The sequence below is a fragment of the Bufo bufo genome, chromosome 1, assembly GCF_905171765.1.
Source record: "Bufo bufo chromosome 1, aBufBuf1.1, whole genome shotgun sequence".
Lineage (NCBI taxonomy): Eukaryota > Metazoa > Chordata > Amphibia > Anura > Bufonidae > Bufo > Bufo bufo.
In genome coordinates this window covers 560,875,107-560,888,015 of record NC_053389.1, presented here as the reverse complement: position 1 = coordinate 560,888,015, position 12,909 = coordinate 560,875,107, and the positions used below count along the sequence as shown (strand labels likewise).

At 37.6% G+C, this 12,909-nt stretch overlaps 1 protein-coding gene across 2 annotated transcripts in view; it reads left to right on the top strand.

Moving 5' to 3' along the window:
• HGF (hepatocyte growth factor) overlaps nucleotides 1-12,909 on the top strand; it is a 151,246-nt gene that overhangs the window by 50,887 nt on the left and 87,450 nt on the right. For both annotated transcript variants that reach the window (XM_040413128.1, XM_040413127.1), the window contains exon 6: nucleotides 3,011-3,131. In XM_040413128.1, the coding sequence (XP_040269062.1) occupies nucleotides 3,011-3,131 (121 nt within the window). The remainder of the gene's footprint in view (nucleotides 1-3,010; nucleotides 3,132-12,909) is intronic.

Sequence of the window (12,909 nt, the reverse complement as noted above, 5' to 3'; positions counted from 1 at the left end):
GACACCCAATCAGACCCCCATTAGACCTCCAGACACCCAATCAGACCCCCATAAGACCTCTAGACCCCCAATCGTACCCCCATTAGACCTTCAGACCCCCAATCAGACCCCCATTAGACCTCCAGACCCCCAATCAGACCCTCATTAGACCTCCAGACCCCCATTAGACCTCTCTAGACCCCCAGTCAGACCCTTTAGACCCTCAATCCGACCCAAATAAGACCCTTAAGACCCACAATCAGACCCTTCAGGCCCCCAATCAGACCCTTCAGGCCCCAAAACAGACCCTTCAAGCCCCAAATCAGACCCTTCAGGCCCCAAATCAGACCGTTCAGACCCCCATCAGACCCTTCAGATCCCTAATCAAACCCCCAATCAGGCCCCTAATAAGACGCTTCAGACCCCCAATCAGACCTCAGATCAGACTATCAAATAAATTAACAAACTTACCTTTCCTGCTCTGCAGCTCCTCTCCCGGTCAGGCTGTCTTTCCAGCTCTCATCTCCTCCAAGGGCCCACGCTATTGTCATCTGACCTCCTGCAGTGTCAGGTCAGAGTACGCTGTGTACGTCCTGACACTGAAGGCGGCCAGGACACAGCAGCGCAGGCCCCGGGAAGAGCGAGCAGGAGGAGGGGTAAATACTGTTCAGCGCTCACAGCGCTTTTCTCCCCATAATGGAAGCGTTCACTAGTATTCCTTTTATAAGATGCACTGCATCTTATTAAGGGAAATATACAGCTTAGGGGCCCAGTTGCAACTGCGACCACTGCGATCCCTATAGTTACGCCAATGTGTATATGATATACGCACCCACCTACTAGTCCTTGAAGATGCATACCTTGGCAGCAATTTATTGTGCAATAAATCTAAAGTAGAGAATGGATTTTTCAAATAGCCTCAATTAAAATAGTCTACTTTTTTGCTTACTACAGATTCTATGTTGATTTTTATGTCCCTGGTTACAGACTATAAACAACCTTGCGTAGTCTTATTCTACAGCCATACTCACTTCCTTCTGTCTTCTAATTCTTGCCAAGCTAAGTAGACAACAGTAAGGGAGTATGACTGTAGGATCACACTACACGTTTTTTGCAGTTTGTAGCTAGCATTGAGCGAATCAAAGCCTATCGAATTGACATTGATCCGAATTTCAGGAAAAATTTGGTTAGCCATTAAGCCGAATTTTCTCGCATTTCGTGGTAACAAGTCTATTTTTCCTGAAATGGCGGTAAAAAAAAACGACATACTCACCTCATCCATTTGCGCACGAAGAGGCTGTCATGGCCATCTTGATTGCAGAAACTGTGCGGAAGCTTGCGCTGGGTGCCGTATCAGCAAGTGACTACGCAAAATTTTGCATGGTGTCTTCAATCAAAATGGCTGCAATGTCCTCTACGCGAGTAAATGGATAAGGTGAGTATTTTATTTATTTTTTACCTTGATTAGTGCCCAAAAGGCCTAAATTGTAGCCTCAGATGCAGCGATCAAGATGAACGCTGCATCTGAGGGGTTCAATAAGGTGGGTGTGGCGGCACGATTGTCATTCCCAATTATTGTGCCCACTACATACAAAGGGATGTGCTTCAAGACAAAGTAATTCATCATGAATCAAATTTCTTTGTGAAATTCGTCGAAGTACCTGAATAGAATTTTTCATAACTCACTCATCTCTATTTGTAGCCATTCAAACACATAGGTCTGTACAGAAGATGAAAACACAATATAGAGATTTAACTATATAACCTGTAAATTACAAATTATATTGAATCTTTTCCGCAAAACTATAAATCTATCTGCTCAGCTCGTCCTGCTCTATAACATGCTGCTTGCAGATAGCACTGCATTTTTTGTTTACAAGTCCTCTTTAAATGAGAAAGAGCCCAAAGATACATCTTATTTATAAGGCACTAAGGAAGTGAGTCCAGAAGTATAAAGCATCCTTTTGTAATGCTACATTACACTATAAAACATTTTTCAACAATGACAGATTTTCTTAAAATATTTCCTTGGAGGATGTTGCTTCAAAGGAATGCTTTCATGTTCACCAGACCTTATTTATCAAAAAAAAAAAAAAAAGATTTGTTGCTAATGGCAACCAATCACAGTGCATAGTTTATGTTATCGAGTATAAACTAGAAATATGACTGCTGACAGGTTGCTTTAGTCAAAATGACAAATTCATTTTAATGAATGAGTTTTAGTATTTATTATTTTTTTATTTTAGTTTGTCTCGTGAATGCCACCCCTTTTTCAAAACAGGCTGTCCCAGGGATTAGTTGATTGCTGCAGGGCCATCTTCTCTAAACCACTGATGTTGCTTTAAGAAAAATTTTATATTACTTGGCTACTACCCAAATGAATGGCCGACTGAACAATGTACAGACAGGCTGGGTCCACAAGAGTGTCAACTACATTATTTAGCAGAGGAGGTCCCAAATGGGGACATGTGTTGTCATTGTTAGAAGAGCCCTCTAAAGTATATGTTTATTCAGTAATAAATTGTTATGTTTTATTGTTTTTAAGCCTGTAGCTCAGTCAGAACATATGTACTATCCCGTACTGACAATTATTCTCATGAAAAGAACAAAAGCAAATTCTTGCAATGGCTTATTTACAAACTAAAGAACAATGTATTCTTAACAGCCATTATAACTTGTTCTGCTTTCTGGGTCTAATTCAACCCATGGAACATAAACTAATCTGACACCCTAAATACATAATAACATATGATGCAAATGCAATTCTCAATGGAGCATTTGCAGTTTCATTGACCTTATAACATTTTTGGCACTCATTTGGCTGGTGAGTTTTTGCAAGATTTTTCCTTCAATTGAGTTGTTAAACCTGATGCCCCTTGAGACCTTGAGATACATGTGTCCGAAACTGTATTTTCACATATTCTGTTCCTTGATATTAGTAAACATTTTTCCTTTTAGCTTTTCAGTTCATTCATAAAACTGCATTCATTTAACCTATCCAAACTGTTCATGTACCATATAATCATTTCAGTGGAATGTGTGACCTGTAATGGTGAACACTACAGAGGACCAATGGATTACACAGAGTCAGGAAAAGAATGTCAGCGATGGGATTTGCAAAGGCCACACAAGCACAAGTTTCGCCCAGAGCGGTAAGGATTGGAGAGAAACTATTCATTGTTGGGGGAAACATGCTTCTGACTGATATACAATGAAAAAAATACAATCATGTGGAAATGTATCAATCTGTTGATGTTTTTGCCCCATCACCAAAGCATAAAGGTATACTGTACATCAACACATCTTAGCTGTCCAGAGCCAGATGACATTTCCACATTGTAATATGGCAAATGAAAATTATATAGGTCCCAACTGTTAATAAGTATCTTGATGGATCTGTCTGTCACACTTTATGCTTATAGGCTCAAAAACATGAAAATACTTTATGTCAAATACTATAATGCTCCTTTCACATTAACTCATCTCATTCATTCAAAGTGTCAATGTCAGCGTAAAGCCTTTTAAAACTTCTAATATCTTCTAGTAAGTACAATGTCATCATGCCCCTCTATGTCATCTTGTACTGTATGTACGCCATCAAGTTTATGATATTATTTAGACTTTTATACCTTGGAAAAAAGTCTTATGAAGTTTGAGATGACTTACAGTATAAAGCCAGGTCTTTGTTCAAGTACTTTGCATATTGGCAGGTATATCTCTGGGCATAGTTTATTAAATGTAGTCTATAAAAGTATTTGTGCCAGTGTGTTAGTTTTTGCTTTTTTTTCCCCCTTGTTAAAGGAATGTCTCATATTTGATTTAGTCTCATTGAATAGATTTAGTTCTATGATTTAAAATAATGTTTGTTACTTTTCTAATATTATTGTCGATTCTTATTTTAAAAACTCTCTTTGGAGTGGCCATATTGGTGGTACTTCCTTTATGCTTTCAATAGACCTTATAGCAGAGTAGTACTTTATAGAAGCTGCAATAAATTGTAGTAAACTGACGAGAAAAGTGGAAAATAGAGAAAATTTGTTTAGGTCTAATTTGTCTGTATCGATCAACAAATTCTACTCAGGTATGAATTGATTCTGCCCTAATTAAAAGTGCTTTAAATGCCTAGAAAATGCTTCTCTCTCTTCTTCTCGCTAGAAAAATTCTACCCTAATGAATATGAAATTCTGAAATTCTACCAAATCAAAATGTTTTTAAAAAATTTGGGTCGAATTTGGACTCTAACAAATTTGTTCATCGGCAAAGATTAACATTCTCCAGGAAAAAGAGTATAGTCCACAGAGACCAGAGAGTGAAAGAAAGTAATAGTAAATGCACAGAATCTTATCTAGGTTTCCAGCAGTATTGTAGAGCAGTTATTAAATCTTCCACTCAGTCCTCTGCTAATCACTTCTCAGGCTACACAGCAAAGCTGACAATCTGCAGAAAGTTAAAACTATTGCTTTGGTGGTCAGGATTACCTTAAACTAGCTACTTTTAATTTCATCTCACAATTGAAACGTAGATGACAGATCAAGCGTTTAATCCGAGTAAATGTATCATTTTAAAGGAAAAATGCGTTGATTCCAATTTTCACGGTGTCAACAAATCCCAAAAAAGTTGGGACAAGTAGCAATAAGAGGCTGGAAAAAGTAAATTTGAGCATAACGAAGAGCTGGAAGACCAATTAACACTAAATAGGTCAATTGGCAACATGATTGGGTATAAAAAGAGCTTCTCAGAGTGGCAGTGTCTCTCAGAAGCCAAGATGGGTAGAGGATCACCAATTCCCACAATGTTGCGCAGAAAGATAGTGGAGCAATATCAGAAAGGTGTTACCCAGCGAAAGATTGCAAAGACTTTGCATCTATCATCATCAACTGTGCATAACATCATCCGAAGATTCTGAGAATCTGGAACAATCTCTGTGCGTAAGGGTCAAGGCCGTAAAACCATACAGGATGCCCGTGATCTCCGGGCCCTTAAACGACACTGCACCACAAACAGGAATGCTACTGTAAAGGAAATCACAGAATGGGCTCAGGAATACTTCCAGAAACCATTGTCAGTGAACACAATCCACCGTGCCATCCACCGTTGCCAACTGAAACTCTACACTGCAAAGACGAAGCCATTTCTAAGCAAGATTCACAAGCTCAGGCGTTTTCACTGGGCCAGGGATCATTTAAAATGGAGTGTGGCAAAATAGAAGACTGTTCTGTGGTCAGATGAGTCACGATTCAAAGTTCTTTTTGGAAATCTGGGACGCCATGTCATCCGGACCAAAGAGGACAAGGACAACCCAAGTTGTTATCAACGCTCAGTTCAGAAGCCTGCATCTCTGATGGTATGGGGTTGCATGAGTGCGTGTGGCATGGGCAGCTTGCATGTCAGAAAAATATATTTAGGTTCTAGAACAACATATGCTCCCATCCAGACGTCATCTCTTTCAGGGAAGACCCTGCAGTTTTCAACAAGATAATGCCAGACCACATTCTGCATCAATCACAACATCATGGCTGCATAGTAGAAGGATCCGGGTACTGAAATGGCCAGTCTGCAGTCCAGATCTTTCACCTATAGAGAACATTTGGCGCATCATAAAGAGGAAGGTGCAACAAAGAAGGCCCAAGACGATTGAACAGTTAGAGGCCTGTATTAGACAAGAATGGGAGAGCATTCCTATTTCTAAACTTGAGAAACTGGTCTCCTCGGTCCCCAGACATCTGTTGAGTCTTGTAAGAAGAAGGGGAGATGCCACACAGTGGTGAAAATGGCCTTGTACCAACTTTTTGGGGATTTGTTGACACTATGAAATTCTGATTCAACATATTTTTCCCTTAAAATGGTACATTTTCTCAGTTTAAACTTTAGTTCCGTGATTTATGTTCTATTCTGAATAAAATATTAGAAGTTGGCACCTCCACATCATTGCATTCAGTTTTTATTCACGATTTGTATAGTGTCCCAACTTTTTTGGAATCCGGTTTGTATATTATAGTCCCTTAGCTGATTATAAGAAGATAGTTTCTTGAAAGACTGACACACGGTAGTCCTTCTGGTAAACAAGATTCAAGTTTCCAGTCATAGTTACACCCTTCCTTAACAGAATAATCTAAAATGACTCTGACCAAACACAAATGTCACTTTCTCTTCAATCAAGTGTCCATCACAGCACCTGGCAGATTGAATTTCACATCAATGTTAAATTCAATATCTACTTTAAACCATCATAGATTCTGACTAGGAAGTATTCCATATTGCAGAAATTAAAGTTGTTACTTTGAAGTGACAGCAGGATTGATATGTTATTGTTTCTTATGTTTATCACAATCCATACATGGAATGTACGAACAGCACCAGATTTTCCAATGACATGGCATTCTTTAAATGGAGGTTGAATACATTTTCAACATATTCAACTTGAAATAGAGAATTGAACATGTGCTTTCAATTATGTAGAAAAATTAATTTTCTAATAAATGACTTCTAGGTTGTTAAACTGTGAGGAATGTACAGAATATGGATGCTAAGTTTGACTTTGTTGCATACTATCTACTAGAAAACATGATCTAATGTTTAACCTACATAAGTGTAATATAGCTAGGATGTAGCGAATCAAATCAGTTCAAGCTGACACTGTTATTCTGTATCTACTGAATCCTGACCTAGGGCTTGCACCCAGTTAAGCCAGTACTCTCTCTCTGCACTGATGAGGGGCAACCACCTCGAAAAAGTTGTCTGAAGATGATGTGCTGGCTTAATTATTAGTCAAGTCATGTTTCACCACCTTTTAAAAGATCAATCATTAACTTACAGGTATAGGATAGCTAACTTACATCTGGTAGCATAATAGGCAGACTTGTTGCTCATTTGTATACTCTCTTCCCAAAATTCCAGAAGATTGTTGTCTGGCTCATAAGACTCCCCACATGCTCCCCAAATTCTGATACCATCTGAAAATTAAATCATGCTGCTGAACACAAGGCAAAGTCTGTTACACTTTTGCACTCCTTTTGTCCACCACCAGAAGTGCAATAGTAAAGAAGGAATAATCTGAAGCTCAGACAGAATAAAAAATAGTGTAAAATGGAGCACTCATTGGTTAAAAGGATAAGTTTATTATACTCACGAACAACATAGTAAAACATGCTCAAGAATTAAAAACAGTAACACTGTTCTGTCAGGATGTAATCAGGATATATATATAAAAAAAATCTTTCAAACCAATTGGTGTAACAGTTTTACAATATGCTGGATTTCTTGTGGATTTTCTTATGGTATGGCATACATCTATTGTTGATTGAGGTCCTTATGCCAACAAATGCCTTGAAGTAGAGAAGGAATTGGGAATCCAGTTACTGGAGAATCTCAAACTCAGCAGCACTTTATTGGTATAACACTTAGAAGAAAGAGGACCACGCAGTAAAAAAAAAAAAAAACAATTGATGTTGGTTGATACTATCTAAACTTCCCAAATTCCAGGATAGAAGATTATCCTTTAGGCTGGTTCTGCTTTTATTATCAGGAAAGGGGAGCTGTTGGGAGCACACTATACTGTAGTCTTACACTGTTTGTGGATAAATGGTATGGGGCTGATATAACGTGAGACCTCCTTTCCCATGTATCCCATAGCAATCTAATGAGCTAGCTTTCTGGCATTCACTCTCTTAATTTCAAGAACCTTTAGGCAGCATGTGTTAGAATAATTTGTGGGTTTAAAGGGGTTGGTCATTTTCCAACCTTTTTGTTACCAATATGTAGGACAGATAATTATATGTCCTTTGTTGAAATGCTGTGCCATTGTCTATATTCCCTTGTTTATCACATCTTTTGTTTTGTTCTGTCCAGAAGATGGCCACTGATGGAGGGTCATGTCACCAGGCAAATCATTTCCATGTGATGTCTGTTCCTTTCAGACACACTGCACCTGCACCAAACTCCAAACAGTGAAATTGCAGGTGGCAGGGGCAGTGTATTTAGACAGAGGAGACATTACATGGAAGTAATTTGCCTGGTAACATGACCCTCCATCAGCAGCCATTTTATGGACAGACACAACAAAAGAAGTGGGACAGATGAGGGGAAGTGGTTTATGAAATATAGAAAATGGCACAAGATTTCAACAAAGACTATATCTCTAGTTGGTGCTGTAGAATATATAAGTGGCAATTAGGTAATAATACCAAAATAAATATTTCCTGTAATTTCTGCTTTTTGACTTACCTTTTCTCCAAGAGGAATTTGTGTATGAGACAAACAATGCAGAGGAAATAGATATATTACACTGCTTTCTTCTTCTTTTCTCTTGATCCATAAAAATGTCATTTCTTAAAGTCTGATTGGACCCAGATGCAAACTTTTGGTGATTTTACACATATAGACATATGTGGACTGGCCTCATTCATTTTATCCTTAATCCAACTTTAAGGGCATGACCAAGTACATATAGAAGTGTCTAAGGGCAACTAGGATCATTTGTTAGAATAAAATAAACCAGTACTGTAAAACAAGGCTGGATATTTAATCATGTGCAGTTAACAGCCAAGGGGACTGCATTGTGAGGCATTTCCCAGATGAATCATTTCTGCTTCATGGTTTCCTTTTAAATTTGAACATTATTCAAAGGGACAGATACATTTTTATAATCTATGAGCGCTCATAATTCTCCTTTGCAGACTCCCTTTCAACAAAGAATTTAGCAATATAGTTATATCTGCTAACAGATTAAAAGCTAAAGAATCTCAAGTTGGATTTCGAAGCATAAACCTGACATCTGATATTAAACAGTGAACACTTACGCACAAGACATGGATCATCTTACAGCAACTGAACCTGTTGTAGCTTTACACTGAACACAGATATATGTCATGCAGACCATAACAGACATGACTTGTTTAACTGGTGAAAGATGCAAACTGATACATACTGTGAATAAAGGTCCCATTACATGGGACGATTATCAGTGAAAATCATTCCTAAAGACACTCATTCCCAGTAATTGGCCTGTGGAAATGTACCACTGATCATCGCATGAACAAGCAAAAGCTAGTTCATCAGGTAAGATTATTGTTGATGTGGACCCCAAAATTATTGTTTATGGGTAACAGATTTTCCTATGTAAAAAGCAATCTTCTGCCCAGAAGCGATGGTTGTCTTTGGTGATTGCAGCGAATCACTTTTCCTCATACAGAGGAGATGATTGCTGCATGCAAATGCTGTTTTCACCTTCTCTGATGAGCAGGCAATTATTGGGAACTAATTGCTAATCTCTGATGATTGCCTGCCTAGTCAGTCCCTGTAAATCGGTCTTAACCCCTTCCCGACATATGTCATAATAGTACGTCATGGCAGCAAGTGTCTTGCCGCATTTTGACGTACTATTACGTCATGGTGATCGGGCGGGGACCGTAGCAGGGCGCACCAATCACTGCACTGCCCTGCTATATCTGCCAGCATCGCTGTAAAAGCCAATGCCGGTAGATTAACCCCTTTTTTGCCACGGTTAGCTCTCACCGCGGCATAGAAGGTGCATGCGGCAAGTGAGGCAGCCCATTGGGTCCCGGCGCTGCTGTGGTGAGGACCCAATGAGTGACAAGGCAGCCTGATGCCATGCATAGGCTGCCTAATGCCTTGCATGGCATCATAACCTACATTCTATGGGGACCAAGGAGATCCAGCCCCAGGCTGGGTCTCTTAGGCAATCTGTTAGTGTATTAATCTGTGTAATACATCAACAGGCAATGCATTACAATACAGATGTATTGTAATGCATTGCAGAGGGGATCAGACCCTCACAAGTTGAAGTCCCACAGTGGGACAAAAATATATATATTTTTTTAAAAAGCAAAAAAGTTTTAATAAAAATAAAAATAAAGTTTCAAGTAAAAAAAAACACCCCTTTCCCCTTATTTTATAAAAAAAAACACACATATAAGGTATCACCATGTCTGTAATGACAGGCTCTATAAATATATCACATGATCCACCCCGTCCCACAAACACTTATAAACTGTCAAAATACGCCATTTTTGTCACCTTACATCACAAAAAGTGCAAGACCAAGCGATCAAAAAGGCGTATGTCCCACAAAATAGTACCAATAAAACTGTGACCTTTTCCCGCAAAATATGAGCCCCTACATAAGAAAATCGCTTAAATAAATAAATAAATATAACTCTCAGAACATTAAACTATAGCTCTCAGAACCTTAAAACATCATTTTTTTGTTTCATAAAAGCTCTTATTGTTTTAAAGTGAAATAAAAAAGTATACATATTAGGTAATACCACGTCCATAACAACCAGCTCTATAAAAATAACAAATGACCTAACCCCTCAGCTGAACACTGTAAAAAATAAAAATAAAGACAGTGCCAAAAAATCTATTTTTTGTCACCTTACATCACAAAAATTGCAACACCAAGCGATCAAAAAGGCGTATGCCCCCAAAATAGTACCAATCAAACCGTCACCTCATCCTTCAAAAAATGATACCCTACCTAAGACAATCGTTAAATAAAAATATATGACTCTCAGAAAATGGAGACATTAAAACATAATTTTTTTGCTTCCAAGCTACTTTTATTGTGTTATAGTAAAAAAAAAAATAAGTAGACATATCAGGTATTACCACGTCCGTAACAACCTGCTATATAAAAATATAACATGACCTAACCCCTCAGGTGAACAATGTAAAAATAAAGAAATAAATAAAAACTGTGCCAAAACCTTGACCCATAAAGGTCAAAAAATCATATGTACCCAAAAATGGTACCAATAAAAACATCAACTCTTCCTTCAAAAAACAAGCCCCTGTACAAGACGATTGTCAGAAAAAATAAAAAAATATGGCGTTCAGAAAATGGAGACACAAAAACAATTTTTTTTTTCAGAAATGCCTTTTTATGTAAAACTGAAACAAACAAAGAAAATAGACATATTTGATATCATTGCATCCATAACAACATGCTCTATAAAAATAGCACATGATCTACCCTGTCAGATGAATGTTGTAAAAAATAAAAAATAAATACAGTGCCATTTTTTGGTTACCTTGCCTCACAAAAAACTTAATATAGAGCAATAAAAAATCATATGTACCCAAAAATAGTACCAATAAAACTGGCACCTTATCCTGTAGTTTCCAAAATGGGGTCAACTTTTGGGAGTTTCTACTGTAAGGGTGCATCGGGGGCTTTAAATGGGACATGGCATCTAAAAATCAGTTCAGCAAAATCTGCCTTCCAAAAACCATCCTTTTCTTCTGTGCCCTGCCGTGTGCCCTTACATCAGTTTACGACCACATGTGGGGTGTTTCTGTAAACCGCAGAATCAGGGTAATAAATATTGAGTTTTGTTTGGCTGTTTACCCTCGATGTGCTAAAGAAAAAAATGGATTCAAATTGAAAATCTGCCAAAAGGTTTTCCTTTAATTCTTGTGGAACACCTAAACGGTTAAAGAAGTTTGTAAAATAGGTTTTGAGTAAGTTGAGGGATGTAGTTTCTACAATGGGTCATTTATGGGTGGTTTCCACTATGTAAGTCCCATAAAATGATTTCAGACCTGAACTGGTCCTTGAAAAGTGGGTTTTAGAAATTTTCTTAAAAATTGTAAGAATTGCATCAAAAATTCTAAGGCTTCTAACGTCCTAAAAAAACAAAATGACATTCAAAAATGCCAATATAAAGTAGACATATGGAGAATGTTAAGAAATATCTATTTTCTGAGGTATCTCTTTCTTTTTTTAAAGCCGAGAAATTGAAATTTTGAAAATTGCAAATTTATCAAAATTTGGGGTAAATTTGGGATTTTTTTCATAAATAAAAGTGAACTATATTGACTCAAATTTATGACTATCATGAAGTACAATGTGTCACGAGAAAACAATCTCAATGGCTTGGATAAGTGAAAGTGTTCCAAAGTTATTACCACATAAAGTGACATATGCCTGGGCAGGAGGGCGAAAACTGGCCGGGGGAGAAGGGGTTAAAATACAAATATACAAAAGAGAATTATTATCATAGTATGTCTATTTATAACATAATTGTGGAGCTAACATTTACTAGAAATAAATTGCATTAAACCTCCTGCAAGGCAAATGCACTATGACGGTATAGTAACTATGAAAGAGGTTGCCTGACTTATTCAAATATCTCCACAAAATCCTAAATGTGTTAAAACAATATAATATCATAGAAACACTACTTACCCCCCCCCCCCCCCCCATCTCCAGCACCATGAATCTGGCAGGCGTTTACCGTTTGCCGCCATGACATAGGCATATAAAGCAGACTGGAAACACAGACCGAAGGTGAAGACCAAAGTTAGTGCTGAACGTGCAGGGGATGAAGTGTTACAATATACAGTACACAGTCCTTTGTTATTTAATCATATTGATGGGCTTTCCAATTTTTTTTAAATAGGTTGGACAGTTCCTTTAAGGAAATTAAATCCATTGATGTCTACGTACTGAAACTTACAGTGGAGAGATGAAAAGCATATAGATATAGATGTGAGAGATGCAAGTACTAGAGACTAGAGATTTAGCATACCTCTTACATAAAATACATACAAAACTACACTGTGCTAGGATGATTGTAATGTCTGAAATAATTGTGAAATGTACAGTATGATTGGAATTCATAAATTTTTTTGCCTCTTAGCCTATGCTATCCATAGGTATATGCGTGAGAGGAGTGAATTTCCTAAAATTCATTTTTGTCGATTTGTCTATATCGACCAAGAAATTCTACCTGAATCCAAAGTGTTTTTAATGTTCGGAAAATCTCTCTCTGTGTATTTCCAAAATATAATTTCACTCATATTGTTTCTGAAGTTCTGATTCTGACAAATCAGAATTTTTCTAAAAATGTGGGTTCAAATTTTTATTCTAACCAATAGATTTGCTCCTCTCTAATGCTCATCTACACT